The 15,529-nt window shown below is 34.4% G+C and overlaps 1 protein-coding gene across 3 annotated transcripts; it reads right to left on the bottom strand.

Annotated features, from left to right (window-relative positions):
- Nucleotides 1–3,491: 3,491 nt before the first annotated feature.
- yif1b (Yip1 interacting factor homolog B (S. cerevisiae)) lies at nucleotides 3,492–12,443 on the bottom strand. 3 transcript variants are annotated; one of them, XM_048168682.1, is made up of 8 exons: nucleotides 12,227–12,440; nucleotides 11,626–11,846; nucleotides 11,354–11,458; nucleotides 7,969–8,047; nucleotides 7,481–7,538; nucleotides 5,915–6,070; nucleotides 5,456–5,549; nucleotides 3,492–4,238 (listed from the first exon to the last, which is right to left on the bottom strand). In XM_048168682.1, exons 1-8 carry the CDS (start codon nucleotides 12,267–12,269, stop codon nucleotides 4,083–4,085), a joined length of 912 nt encoding a protein of 303 aa, XP_048024639.1. In that variant the 5' UTR covers nucleotides 12,270–12,440; the 3' UTR covers nucleotides 3,492–4,082. The 3 variants fall into 3 exon arrangements, with proteins under 3 accessions (XP_048024639.1, XP_048024640.1, XP_048024641.1); XM_048168683.1 differs by having other exon boundaries at nucleotides 12,236–12,439; XM_048168684.1 differs by having other exon boundaries at nucleotides 4,171–4,297; nucleotides 12,227–12,443.
- Between the last annotated feature and the right edge of the window lie 3,086 nt (nucleotides 12,444–15,529).

Below are 15,529 nucleotides of genomic sequence, written 5' to 3'. Positions count from 1 at the left end.
TGTTAACCTCAGAGGTGCAGTGAAGACCAGTCCTCCATGACCATTCAAGACTGTAGTTAATGAGGTAATTAATGATTAAGTATAATGATTGTGCATTAGTGATGAACACGCTGTTAACAAGCTGAGAGAAAGACACGCTGTAGGTTTGATGTAGTTGTTTTATTTCTACTGATCTCTTCTCATTTATCTCGTTCCTCTTTTCTTCAGTGATTCTGCTTGTTAACAGCAGATGTTCATCACTAATTCCAATCATCACTTGGTTAATCACTTATGTGTCTCATTAACTTCACTGTTGAATGGTCTTGATCTTGGAGGGTCTGGTCTTGATTACACCTCTGGTTAACCTTCCTGACAGAATTAGTACAACAACCCCCGGTTTCACAGACAAGGCTTAAGCTAGTCCTAGACTAAAATGCATGTTTGAGCTGTTTTAACTGAAAGCAACTTGCACTTAGTCTGGGTAAACCCAGCCTGATCTGCCGGCGTGGAAACCCGTGCATTCATTTCTGCTGCGCTGTTACACTTTTGCGGGAACCAATCACAGACTGGCTTATCCACCTTGCTCGCTATTGGCGGGTATAACACGATGACGATAGAGAAGCGACGGCAAGCAGCTTTCAAACTTTATCTGATCTACCCGCCTCTCGCACGACCGTCACTCCAGAATAACAATGCACAATCAAAGTGACGCCGATTGTGTTAAGCATTTACCTTATCTGAGAGAAATGTAGCAGAGCGTTGATCCGACAGTCTCTTCATAGGAAGATTACAAACAGCGATTAATGACACACGATGATTCTCTGCTGTTATTTTGGTGGTTTGCTTCACGATGTGAGTACAGGACTCTTTTACTTCAATACCCCTTGATGGTAGACAATATTTTTATTATTTGCTCTATATGTTTCGTCTCCCTGCTTCTTGAATCTCGCGCCGCCTGAGCTGACTGGAATTCTTTTTGGTTGTCATGACAATGACGTAGTTTAGGGCGGCTATATTCCGCGTTCATTTACACTGAACCAGAACAGTATCAGTCGCCTTTTAAACTCTCGACGATGCTGAATGACTTCTTTAGATAGCAAACAAATTGCTCGAGTGGGTGTAAATACCGATCACTTTCATGTTTTTTTGCACGACATGCAAAAATCGCTCGATGCCATTGCTGCTTCTGCAAACCGCAGATCAATGCTACAAACCAATACAAACTAAACCTGTGTCTCAATCAGCTCCCTAGTTCCCTAGGTCGTGAATCAGTATATCATGAAAATGAATGTGGCTGATTCCCTGATCAGTGCCCTGACTACTGAACTAGGGAGCTGACTGAGACACACGGTAAACCTGTCTGGAGTTTTCGCATCGCTCTGCAAAGTACGTCACCCGGATCGTTGATCTGATTGGTTGAAGGACTATCCAATTGCGTGACTAATGCTCGTTGAATCCCCAGACCAATGTTCAATTTTAAATTGAGCTTGGTCTGGTGATAGCAAGACTAACTTGCACTGACATTTCTTAAAAAAAGTCAGTGTCATTGTTTTGTCTCAAGATGCATACCAGTAATATTTTTTTCTAGGGTACATTTATAAAAGCTACTTAAATACCCTAATTGAACTAAGGCCTAATCCTGGCTTACTATATACTGGCTTACTTATAAAGTTTTCCGTTTTTAGTTGAAAATGGTTTTGTGTAAATGGCCCCTTAGTCTTGGAGGGTCTGGTCTTGACTACACCTCTGGTTAACCTTCCTGACAGAATTAACAGGTGCCCCAAAACTCACAAATTGGTGTGTAAGAATTTAACAGTTTGAGACAGTTTTAACGCATCCTTTCTAAGAGTGTAAAATGCAAAACTCACAGTGATATCTTACAAAGGGAAACTTTAATGGCAAATCTCTCTAAAAGTGTGACTTTTTAAGTTTTATTTTTTTCTTAATTGCATTGAATGTGCATTTGTAGTGTAATTTGAATGTTATGAAAACTACTTGAAGATAATATATTATTATATTAATTAAATAAATACAAATAAAGGGCTAAAAAAAACAACTTTAAGTTATCTTTTTATAAGTATGCAAAAATGTAGCCTAGGCCTAACTCTTTTTCACAAGGGTTATTTCTCACAATCGCTGCTTTATTTTTTCGTATAATTGCAATTTTTTATCTCACAATGAGACTAGACTATTTTAGTTACCTTTTTAGAGTTTACTCTGAGGCAGAAACAGGCTTGTTAATGTTTGACTTGCTCAAAAATTCCAGATGGTCAATGTGCAACAAGTCGGTAAATTACAAAATGCTGAAATGAAAGATCACAGACATGCTTCCTTCATTTCTTTCTGAAATGTTGCAATTTTAAGTGTGATGTGTAGTAAATTACTGTTGTAAATTATTTTTGTGATCAATGAAATAAAATGCAAAAAAGCCTTTACTTGAACATTACACATACATTTGTTAGTATAACTCATTTATATATATATATTTTTTTTTTTTCTGCATAGCTTCATGAATATTGTACAGTATGTTAGCGAGCAAATGCTGAATATACTCTGTAGGAAATCAATGCAACTGCACTTGGTTAGTTGGTAAATTCTGAAGTCACACATGGTTGGCATAAAATAAGTAAAGATCAGCAGTTTAAAAGACCTTTCTCTCTCTCTCTCTCAGCAGTGAGTAGATTTGAAACTGAGATTACAGCTGTAAAATTAAACAGTGAAACAACTAAGTTCCTATAAATAGAGGGAAACTGAGAGGCCTTTCCTGAGTGAGGTGTCATTTTTCTGATGGTTCATACTTTCTTTTGCACTTTTAGAAATTAAAACAATACTTTATAGGGTTTAGGCAAGACACTAGGTGAATGGTAAAATTTTAAAAGATCCGCATTCTTTCCCCAGTTGATTGATCACAGTACATTAAAGCAGTAACAAGTTTTCTGAAATGTTGTTTAAATAGGCAAACAAGGCTTTAATGTGTTTAAATATGCACTTAATAAACATTGGATAAAGCCAGGTTCAAAATTACTTTTGTTGACAAAGGTTTTACAGTGTGGATTTTGGATATCTCTTTTTATGACTCTATAATTCATAAAACACTGTCAACAGCCAGAAAAAAACATACTTTGGCTTGTTGGGTCTTGCCTGACAGAACTGATGTGAATTCACTTTCTGTGTCTTTGCTTATCTTTAGGCCTGTTTGAAGATCCTAATAAACATTTTAAGGGAAACATGCTTACATTAATAACACAACTGCTTATGTTTCTGTTGCTAACATCAGTTTTATCACCATCTGTTTTTGTTGCTGTATCACACTGTGAAGACACAGGACAGTTATAACCAGGCAGATTTCAACAGTTTCAGGAAGTATTGCACAGATGGTTGGTAGATTAATGTCAAACAGTATGCTTAAATTGAATGAAACTTTACATACTAAATCGACAATTATTTATTATTAAAATTACTTCTATAATACTAACTCATGGTAATATACAAACTAGCGTTGCATTCAAAACTCCTGAGAACATCCATTTATTTCATGTCCGTTTTATGAAAGAAAAAACTGCAATTGACCCTGAAATGTATGAAGCAAGTTTGTAAAAAACTGCATTAAGCATGAAGGCTGTCTGACCTTAAGACTCTTTATGCATCTGTTACAGTGGCAACAAGAAAGAGCGATTTACTAATTTCAAAGCAATCAATACACATCCACAACAGACATCGTACAGAGCCGGTTTCATTCGGTTTGTGGTTATAAAACATTTACATACACGACAGGTGTTCGGCGGCCTGGCACAGTCATAGCATCTGGACAACCCCTTTTGTTTGCAAACATAAAGACATTGACATTCTTTTTAAAACACAATTACACTGTACATTATACAAAACAAAAGCCAACAAAAACTCCTAGAAATGTACAAACCAAAAACATACAAAAGACAGCTGGGCAATTACAGTTCAGATGATTCATATTGTGCTATGAGGCTGCACAACGCGTGTCCATTGGTTTATTATTACGTGTGCAAATAGGCGTATGTCTCTATAGACGAGGAGCTTTCGTTTGTGGTAGAAACAACATGGCCGTTCCTCGACGGCATCCGCGGTTCTTATCTGACCAGGTGGAAGGTCAGCCAGTACATGAACACAGGTTGTGCTGCAGCGATGGCCATGGTCAGGTACATTCGCAGCTGGTTTTTGGCTCCTCGCACTAACCGTCCCTCCGCAGCGGCCTCAGATAGGATCTTTAACCGTAGTGTCCGAATCTGTCAGCGAATCAGAAAGAAGATCGGGAGTCGTGTCACAGAACAGTCACATCTAAAGTCTTGAGATCAGGCCAGAAGCATAAACTACAAGTTAGTCATCTCATTGTTTCAAGACTGTTTATAACTTATTTTTAAGAAGTTATAAAGTGAGATCTGCAAGTTATAATGTCCAATTGTGAGGGAAAAAAGACTGACGTTTTTTCTCAAAATTGCAAGTTTATATAATTCTGACTTTATAAATTGCAATTGCTTATTATAAAGTAAGAAATGCGAGATATAAACTCACAATTCTGAGAAAAAAGACAGAATTGTGAGATATAATGTCAGAATTGCATGATAAAAACTTGCAATTGCAAGAAAAAAAAGAGATATAATTATATCTCACAATTATGAGTATTATATATTATGAGAAGTCAGAATTGTGAGATAAAAAGTAGCAATTACTTTTTTTTTTTTTTTTATTTAGTGTCGAAACAAGCTTTCATATAAATGAGATTGTAACCAGGCATAACTTATCAATACATATGTAAATGCCTTATGAGTGAATTCAGACAGCAATAGATGTTATACAAATATAGAAACACTGTCTCTTTCTCTATGAACTTAGGTTACAAAGGATGGAAAGGAATATTATATACACACTACTGTTCAAAAGTTTAAGGTCAGTAAGATATTTTAATGCATTCGATAAAAGTCTCTTCTGCTCACCGGGGAGGCAGTTATGTGATCAAAAATACAGCAAAAACTGTGAAATATTATTACAATCTAAACTAGCTGTTTTCTATGTGAATATATAGTAAAGTGTAATTTATTCCTGTGATCAAAGCTGAATTTTCAGCATCATTACTTCAGTCTTCAGTGTCACATGATCCTTCAGAAATCATTCTGATATGATGATTTGATGCTCAAGACACATTTATGATTATTATCAATGTTGAAACTTTTCTTTTTCAGGATTATTTGATGAATCAAAAGAACAGCATTTATTTGAAAAATAAATCTTTTGTAATATTATAAATGTCTTTACTGTCACTTTTGATCAATTTAATGTGTCCTTGCTGAATAAAAATATGAATTTTTTTATTAAAAATGATGCTTTTTTTTTAAATTTTTATTTCCAATTGGCTAAAAACATACAATACGGAGAAAAAAAAAAAAAAAAAAAAAAAATTATATATATATATATTTTTTATTTTTTTTTTTTTCTCAATACACACCGTAAAGACAAAAATAGAGATGCAGCACCACAGCAGTGAGAGGTAATATCCGGTCCGGCCAAACAGAAGTCCTGCCACAACTCCCACAATCATCCTGAGGAAACCAATACCGCAGGAATTTACACAGCTGACACTTTGACACGCTTTGAAGAAAATGTACATTGTATCATTCAAAGTAATGCAACTGTATGAGGACAATGCTGGTATGAAATTATACAGAATTAAATACTAAATGCAAACTAATTTCATTTCACTTTATTTTTCAGTCTCTTTTTAATTTAGTTAAAGTAAAAAAATGTAAAAGGATAGGCAACTGTGCAGCAAATATTACCCAACAGCTCCACCTAGAGTCCAAAATACCAGCAGAATTTGAACCAAAGTAGTTTGAACCCATTCAGGCATGAAAATTATGATAATGTGACATATCTAGGGTAAACAAAGAATAACTAATGGCCTCACCCAACATATTTGTATCCAGAAAAGGCCACCAGGTCGATGGTGGTGAGGTCAGTGTTAACGGTCACCAGATAAAGACTGAGGAGCACAGCCAAAACCTCGATAATGAGCCACACCAAGGCCGAGCTGGCCTGAATCCCAAGAATCTCTGGAGAAAACCTGAAAACAAGAACAGATAAACACAATCAGGAAGAAAAAATAACAATTAATAAGCAAAAACAGAGAACAAGGAGGAAAAGAAGGTCAAGAGCAGTCGGACAACTGCAGGAAGTTCCATTTGCTTATCATCAGCTCGGCATTTTCCCCTTTCCCTCTGAAACTCCTGAATCATTAAAACACAGTTCCTCTTGTCAAAATACATCTGATAAATGAAGTTTCAGGGGTTGGTAAAAAATCATGCTGTGACTTTTGATCATTTGGACTGGGAATGATACCTATTTAAAGTCACCATGAAATCAAAATGGACAATTCTTGGTCTTTGCAATATTTATTATAAATGATTTATCCGTGCACATTTAACCAAACATGCAGATATTAAAAATAAAAAAAAATAAATAGATAAATAAATAAATGTAATAGTATGAAAATAATAAAAGGAATAAATGATGATAAAAAATATAATTCATTTTTTAATTTTTTAAAATATAACAATTTTATCCTGAATTTATTTTTGTATTACTTTTTCCTTTTGTGTTTGTTTTTACATTTATTTATCTATACTTCTATTTTTTTTGTTCATTTATTTTTATATATATTTATTCCTAGATTTATTTATTTATTTATACATTTATTTATTTTTACTTTTCCATGTGCAATGTAAACACACACACACACACACACACTATTCTTGGCATTGACCTTGACTTAAAAAGTCTTTTTTTGGTTCACTTGATAGAATCTCAATCCATTTCTCATTCACACAGCTGTATTTTAAGTTAAATTTGAATATATATGTATAAAATGTATAACTGAATAAAATGTAAATATTGTAATATAACAATGAATAATAATAATAAATTATTTGAGAATTCACTGTATATAATGTGATTATTTGATGAATCAAAAGAACAGCATTTATTTGAAAAATAAATCTTTTGTAATATTATAAATGTCTTTACTGTCACTTTTGATCAATTTAATGTGTCCTTGCTGAATAAAAGTATGATTTTTTTGATCAGGCTAGTAAAAATTATGCTTTTTTTATTTCCAGTTGGCTAAAAACATCCAATACAGAAAAAGAAAACTCATTTTTGACTGCTTTTCTTAACTAAAACCCTGGCTGGAATAAAGCAGCAGATCATGCGAAACAACAGAAACATAACCAATGTGTAGCCAAAACACTGTATTTTTCGAGGTGAAATGAATAAAACTAAAAGCTTATCAGCTAAAATGTTTTCAGTGAGCCAAAACTGCCTCTTTTGTTGAAATTCTTTCTAAGGGCAAATCTTAGAATAATATTTACATTATCACGTTTCATTTGCCCACTAACAGCCGTGGCATAAGCATTACATTCCTACGCTGTTGAATTCTCACAGTATCTGCTGTAGATAAGCGAAGCGCAGCTCTTACCGGTTCTGTGTGCCCAGAGCCAGTCCTGCAACCAGGACATACGTAATGAAACCCATCACTGCGGAGCGAGAACAAGACAAACGCATACAGATGCATTTAGTAAACATTTCCTTTTTCATTTCCACGACTGTACACTTTCACATGAATAAAATAAGATAAAAACGATTATTTTATAAAATATAAAATAAGAATTTTTAAATTACACATCACTAATTAAAGTTCTTGAATTGAAAGATATTATTATAAAATATGGCGGCACAGTGGCTCAGTGGGTAGCGCTGTCTCCTCATAGCAAGAAACTCCTTGCTTATGAGTCCCAAGCCATGTAATGGAGAGGGTCTGGGAAAGACCTGGCAACCTACCCTGGAAAAACCACGGCCAAGATAATTCATGGACAGTCTCTCTCGCATATGGCAAGAGAATCACCATGAGTCAGATACAACTGAAATGGTAACAGATAGATTATAAAATACGGTTTGGAGTCATACCGGGAATGTACAGATCAGGGGCGTTGATATCAAACCGTGGTGCAACTGGTGTATCCTGCTGATAGCTCACCTCCCAGTTCTACAGAGAGAGGACATTACAGAAACATTTACAGAATTTATTTCATCTTTGTAAATGTTAGTTAATACAAACAGTTCATGTAAGCACAGCTCCATTAAATATTATTTACAGGTACAACTATTGATTTTTATAATGCATTTTTAAATGTTGACATTAACATGAACTAAGATGAACAGATACATTATAATTATTTTTCATTGTTGACGTTAACTACTGTAGTTAACTAATGTGAGCAAATGGAACCTTATTGTAATGTGTTACCATAATTATTTTATTTTTATTATTAAATTATACAAAATACAAATATAAAAATGATAATTTATATATATATATATATATATATATATATATATATATATATATACACACATATATATATACAGAGCTCAGCGTAAATGAGTACACCCCCTTTGAAAAGTAACATCTCAATGAACAAAAACAATTTCCAAAATGTTGATAAGACTAAGTTTAATATAACATCTGTTTAACTTATAACTTGAGAGTAAGGTTAATAATATAACTTAGAGAACAAAATTTCCAGTTACTCAAATTAGGGTGATGCAAAAATGAGTACACCCCACTGAAAGTCTCTGGAGCAAAGCTAAATTTTAGACTACAAATGTCTTATTTAACAAGAATTCAGGCACAGGTGAGTCTAATTATTCATTACACAGGTGTCCAGCAGACAGCTGACTATAAAAGGGTGTTAAAACCCCATTTCTTACTGTCAGCAATGGCACCACATGGAAGAGAAATGTCACAAGAGCTGAGAAAGAAAATTATTTCTTTACACCAGAAAGGTGAAGAAGATCAGCAAAGCTTTACTTATCAGTCAGAATTTTAAAAAGATGGAACTGCAACTATCTCACAGAGACGTCCAGGTCGTCCACGGAAGTTAACACCTCGGGTTGAAGAAAATAGGCATGCAAGTTCACTGCAGTTATCTAAAGAAGTAGAAAGCCAAACTGGGGTGACTATTTCCCGTGACACAATATGGCGTACACTGCAGAGGAATGGCATGCATGGGTGCCGTCCATGAAAGAAGCCTCTCCTAAAGCCCAGGCACAAAAAAGCCTGTCTAGAGTTTGCCAGGACCCATGCTGACAAAGATGAAGACTGCTGGGACTCTATACTCTGGAGTGATGAGACCAAGATTAATGTTTTTGGAACTGATGGCTTCAAAACTGTATGGTGTCGCAAAGGTGAGGAATACAAAGAAAAATGCATGGTGCCTACAGTGAGACATGGTGGTGTCAAGTGTCCATGAGTGCTGCTGGTGTCGGAGAGCTGCATTTCATTGATGGCATCATGAATTCACAGATCTACTGCTCTATACTGAAAGAGAAGATGCTACCATCACTCTGTGCCCTTGGTCGTCGTGCACTTTTCCAACACGACAATGATCCTAAACACACATCTAAGGCCACTGTTGGATTTCTGAAGAAGAACAGGGTGAAAGTGATTCAGTGGCTCCTGATCTGAAACCAATCGAACACCTATGGGGAATTCTGAAGAGACGAGTTGAGCATCACTCTCCATCCAGCATCCAGTCTCTAAAAGAGCTCATTCTTGAAGAATGGAAAAAGATAGATGTTGCAAAATGTCGCCAACTTGTTCATTCCATGCCTAGAAGACTTGGTGCTGTCATTAAAAATCAGTTTTTGTTGTGGGGTGTACTCATTTTTGCATCACCCTAATTTGAGTAAACCTGAAAAATGTGTAATCTAAGTTATATTATTAACCTTACTTTCATGTTATAAGTTAAACAGATGTTGTATTAAACTTAGTCTCGTCAACGTTTTGGAAATTGTTTTTGTTTTCATTGAGATATTGTTTAAAATGTTACTTTTCAAAGGGGATGTATCAAGGGTTTGGACAAACATGAGTAACTGATGACAGAATTTTCATTTTTAAACACCTAAATCATATCCACAAATATCCAGTAAAAACACTGACTTGAACAGCCCTTGTGAAAAGAAGTGCGCTTAATTGTACTGAATGAGCACTTGTAGTTTACTTCAAATCTTAAAAGTATATTTTTTAAAAAAAATTGCAGATATTAATGAAATAAAAGGCCATACACTTTCATGACTGTTCATGTATCTTAAGTACAGTTTTAAAAAGTGCACTTTATAATAACCCATTAAAATATTAGTATATATAGTATATAAAAGCCTATATAAAAGTCATGTTTTAAAGAAGTACACTTATGTTGATGTGTTGACTAACATACTAAAGCACAAGTATGTGATTATAATTTGAACTGTAGTGTGAATCATCACTTACTGGTTATTTTTCATGCCTGTTGAGTTTCCATTTCTAAATGAATTTGACTGATAAACAGGATTTGCTTGCTCTTATTCCAGTCTTTTAAAATAGTTTGAATAAATGCCTTAAAGAAATTTAACAGTGTTAAACATATTGAATTAGCTGTAAGCATTAACAGACTGACAGCACTGCTACTATGAATATTAAGAATTTTGGTATAAACACATAAATTAGTGTTTATACCAAAAAAAATAAATTAAAATTTTATACAAAAAATAAGGGTTCGTTGTAATATTATTCATCAGAATATCTCTTCTCATGTCCCTGAAAATGTGCAAGTAGTCCATTGTAACTTCATCATTACAAATGTGTAATTACAAATATATTTAATTAAATATACAGGTTTCATTAGAAAAGACATTCAAATTTACCATAAATCAGTCAATATATGCCACATTTATGAATCCTTTGTGTCGAATCAGCGGTTCGGAGCGCCAAAGTCACGTGATTTCAGCAGTTTGGTGGTTTGACACGCGATCTGAATCATGATTCGATATGCTGATTCATAACACTCCGAAGCTTCATGAAGCAGTGTTTTGCAATCGGCCATCACTAAATAAGTCGTTATTTTGTTTTTTTGGCGCACCAAGAATATTCTCGTCACTTTATAATATTAATAATGAACCACTGTACTCACATAAACTGATTTAAATATGTTTTTAGTACCTTTATGGATCTTGAGAGAGGAAATGTCATTGCTGGCTATGCAGGCCTCACTGAGCCATCGGATTTCATCAAAAATATCTTAATTTGTCTTACGGGTGTAGAACGACATGAGGGTGAGTAATTAATGACATTATTTTCATTTTTGGGTGAATTAACCCTTTGAGTGCCTGAAAACATTACATTCAGTTCACGCTTAAGTATACTCTTTTAAAGTATTTTTTTTTTCTAAGTAATAAGTGCACTTCTTTTTCACAAGGGCAATGCATTAAGGAAAAAAATCAACTACGTCTGTAAATATAGTGGTGCTCTTACTTCATGCATGTAGGGAAAAACCAGCAGTCCAAGCTTTTTGCCAACATAAACCGTGTCTACTGCAAAATAGTACTTTAACTTAGAGATGGGGATGAATCGATCCAGCTGTGGAGCAAAAAGAGATTTCAGAAGTCATTTAAACCACGACAATAAAATAACGTGCAGAATGAGAATCAGAGCTGCAGGTAGGGAAAACAAGATGGGTCTTGTTACATCACATGCTCTTCTACACCCCAACAAACATCATCATGTATCTGACGGCTATCACATACGTTCTTGTCCATCATCTCTTTGCCGTGGGAGGCGAGACTGCTGCCGTAGGCCATGGCGAGGTTAGACATGGGGTCCGACAGCAAGGCCTGTCCTGGATACACATCAGGCCCTTTTCCCACACCGCTGTGATCGTGTTTGTTCACCCCGGCACTAGTGTCCTCAAATAACGGACTGGGGTCACTGGGGTCCATCGTGGTGCCTCTCATCCTGATCTTCGGCTCTACAACACAAGAATCATATCAAAGTCAGCTCTCATCAACAAATGACTGTAAATGTCCAGAGCACACAGTCCCAGCTAGTCATTTTGGTTGATTTCAAATCATCTGATATGGAGAATTCTGATATGTGATCTATTTAATGTGTGTACACAAGCAAATGAAGGCGAAAACAAGAATAAACATAATTGGAAATGAACAAAAAAAAAAAAAAGCCTGAATTTGCTTTTGCTGTCAGCAGTGTGAATACACACTATTTAACAACCAAACAAGCACTCGTCTGACCAAATAATCTTCAGCTAATAATGAAATATGAGTCTTATTCAGCATTTCTCCGCTCATTGTTCAGAAACTCAAAGCCTGTAAATCACAAATAATCACGTACGTAACTTACGCTGTCTGGACCCACTCTGGTTCAAAAACTCCATCTCTCCTCGAAACAATGTGTCTTTACTTAAATAGTAAGCTTACGAAAGACATATATAAATATTTATCCACACATTCAGACGAATACGCGAGAAGCTGCCGGTAGCGAAACTAAAATTAGCACCGCAAAAATAGCAGGAAAACTCTCCGCAGACATCACTTCCGGGTCAAGAATACGGATAAGATCAGGATTGGACCTTAGTGCGATGACGTAATAATAATCTCAGTCTGTAATAATCTTTGTTGGAAATGTTGATGGAAATTTTATTTTACAGTGGAAAGATGTTCTTTTAGGCATTATTGTAAACTCCAAAGATAAACAGACTTGCACTTATTTTTATGTATTTTAATGGTCAAATTTCATATCCATAAATGTAAATTTTCAGGTAAAAAAAAAATGTTTTATAGCATTTAAAAATGAAGTTAAATATTATATTGAATCTATATTGCCCTCGAAGAAAAAAAAAGCTATTCGAATTTTGCAAGCATGTATACTTTTTAATATATTCCTATAATTTTATTTATATCCCCCCTAGCATTTCAAATTTCTGTATTGTTGTTGTAACTGTATGGATTGTGTTTCTCTGTTAAATAAATTAAAAAAATAAATAAATAAATGTCAGTCTGTAATGATCTTATACTGACTTCTATAATTATCTGAGTGTTTTTATCACTGTTTGTTCTCGAGCTTATTTTAAATTCACAGAGTTAGATCATTAATTTGAATTATTAAGATAAAATGCATACAGTCAAATGTACGCTTGCACCAGCAAACACCTAAAATGGTATTAAACCAAAGACTTATACATAAATATAAAGGGACTTTTTTTATTAAACTTGCCTTGGCGATAAACAATCAATCGTATGATTGGTCTAGTCCGACCAGCGCTGTGAAAAGTAACAGACACCACGTGATTACGTCCTCGATGACGTGCATCATTTCAGTGCGTTTTGGGGAAAAATCACGCTCTATGAAATTAAATCAATGGCTGATAAGAGATCTTTCTTTCAGGGGCAGAGCTCTAATCACAAAGGCTGAGGGTGTCTCTTGACTGACTCATGCAGCTTAATAAAACATTATGCAGAGAGATTGATAAAGTCCCGATTGACTTTATATGGAAGAACAAAATACACTATATAAAGAAAAAAATGATCATGAATTCATATGAAAATGGAGGCCTAAATATTCTGGATTTTGAAACATTAAATAATACATTTAAAGTTAAATGGCTTAGTCAGATCATCAGAAATCCTTACTCCCATATTCTTTCAAACCTGGGTAACATTTTCTTCTCAGTTGTAATTATAATATTGATAAAATACCAGTAAAACTATCTGAATTTCATTGCCAGGCCTTTTTATCATAGTCACTGATTTTCAAACATAACTTTTCACTATATAAATATTATAGATACAATAATAAGGACATTTATAAACGCAAATCACTTGCAGAATCTGTGAAAATGTGAATAATTTTAATAAAACAAGAGAGATCATACAAAATGCATGTTATTTTTTATTTAGTGCTGTCCTGAGTAAGATATTTTACATAAAAGATGTTTACATTTAGTTCACAAGACAAAACAATAGTTGAATTTATTAAAATAACCCCATTCATATGTGAACCCTTGATTCTCAATACTGTGTGTGGTCACCTGATGATCCACGACTGTTTGTGTGTTTTGTGATGGTTGTTCATGAGTCTCTTGTTTGTCCTGAGCAGTTAAACTGAGCTCTGTTCTTCAGAAAAATCCACCAGGTCCCAGAAATTCAAGCATATTTTGCATATTTGAACCCTTTCCAGCAGTGACTGTATGATTTTGAGATCAGTCTTTTCATACTGAGGACAACTGAGGGACTCAAACACAACTATTAAAAAAGTTTCAAACATTCACTGATGCTCCAGAAGGAAACACGACGCATTCGGAGTCGGGGGGTGAAAACTTTTGAACAGGATGAAGATGTCACAATTTTTCTTATTTTGTTTAAATATCATTGTTTTTCATTTAGTACTGCCCTTCGGAAGCAACAGAAGATACTTGCATGTTTCCCGGAAAAAAAATTAAGTACAATTTACCTTGATATTTGAATTCAAAAGTTTTCACCCCCTGACTCTCAATGCATCGTGTTTCCTCGTGTTGCATCAGTGAATGTTTGAACCTTTTTTAATAGTTGAGTTTGAGTCCCTCGGTTGTCCTCAGTGTGAAAAGACGGATCTCAAAATCTGTCACTGCTGGAAAGGGTTCAAATATGCAAAAATGCTTGAAAACTGATGAATCTGCAGGAGCTGGAGAATTTTTCTGAAGAACAGAGCTCAGTTTAACTGCTCAGGACAAACAAGAGACTCATGAACAACCATCACAAAACACACAAACAGTCGTGGATCATCAGGTGACCACACACAGTACTGAGAATCAATGGTTCACATACTTATGAATGGGGTTATTTTAATAAATTCAGCTATTGTTTTGTCTTGTGAACTAAATGTAAACATCTTTTATGTAAAATATCTTACTCAGGACAGTACTAAATAAAAAATAACATGCATTTTGTATGATCCCTCTTATTTTATTAAAATTATTCACATTTTCACAGATTCTGCAAGTGGTTCACATACTTTTTCTTGCCACTGTATAAGAGAGTTATTTCAAAGAAATATTATATGTTTGCCTTATATTTACTCATATTGGAATCGGTTGACAGACATTATTGCTTGGAAAAAGGTCTGGCTTATACCTAATCAATGTTTAATTACAAACAAAGTCAAAGAGGTTTCATTCAAAATTATACATAGGATTTACCCAGTGAAGCATTACCTTTTAAAATTTAAAAATGATATTGATGTTAAATGCCCTTTTTGTGACAATTGCCCTGAAACTGTGATTCATCTGTTCTGGCACTGCCCATTGGTAAGACTGTTTTGGCAAAATATTTGTGATTTTATAGCAAAAAATATTGATAACCAATCTGTGCTGTGATGGAAGGATGTAGTATTTGGTCATATGGAGGATTGTAGAAACAAGCGCAACCAGATTTATATAAAAAACGTTATACTTTTAATGGCAAAGTTTCATATTCATATATGCAAGTTTTCTTGCAAAAACCCTGCTTTATATCTTTTAAGAGAGAATTTGAACATTATATTGACTCTATACGATATTCTTTGAAACAAAAAGCAGTTAAAACTTTAAAAACTTTTCGATATTTTTTTTTAGGTTTTAATTAATCCCCCTCTAGTGTACCTTTGTTTGTTACATATATG

Source organism: Megalobrama amblycephala, linkage group LG19, assembly GCF_018812025.1.
Source record: "Megalobrama amblycephala isolate DHTTF-2021 linkage group LG19, ASM1881202v1, whole genome shotgun sequence".
Classification (NCBI taxonomy): domain Eukaryota; kingdom Metazoa; phylum Chordata; class Actinopteri; order Cypriniformes; family Xenocyprididae; genus Megalobrama; species Megalobrama amblycephala.
The sequence above is the reverse complement of the archived record's forward strand: the minus strand, read 5'-3'. Positions and strand labels throughout refer to the sequence as shown.

Bases quoted from the DNA above. Each gene is read 5' to 3' on its own strand.
- yif1b (XM_048168682.1), bottom strand. From the start codon at position 12,269: ATGGAGTTTTTGAACCAGAGTGGGTCCAGACAGCGTAAGTTAC. The intron at 11,459-11,625 runs GTATGTGATAGC...TTTGCTCCACAG, and splicing joins AAGAGATGATGGACAAGAAC to CTGGATCGATTCATCCCCAT. The intron at 8,048-11,353 runs GTAAGAGCACCA...CTCTCTCTGTAG, and splicing joins TTTTTCCCTACATGCATGAA to AACTGGGAGGTGAGCTATCA.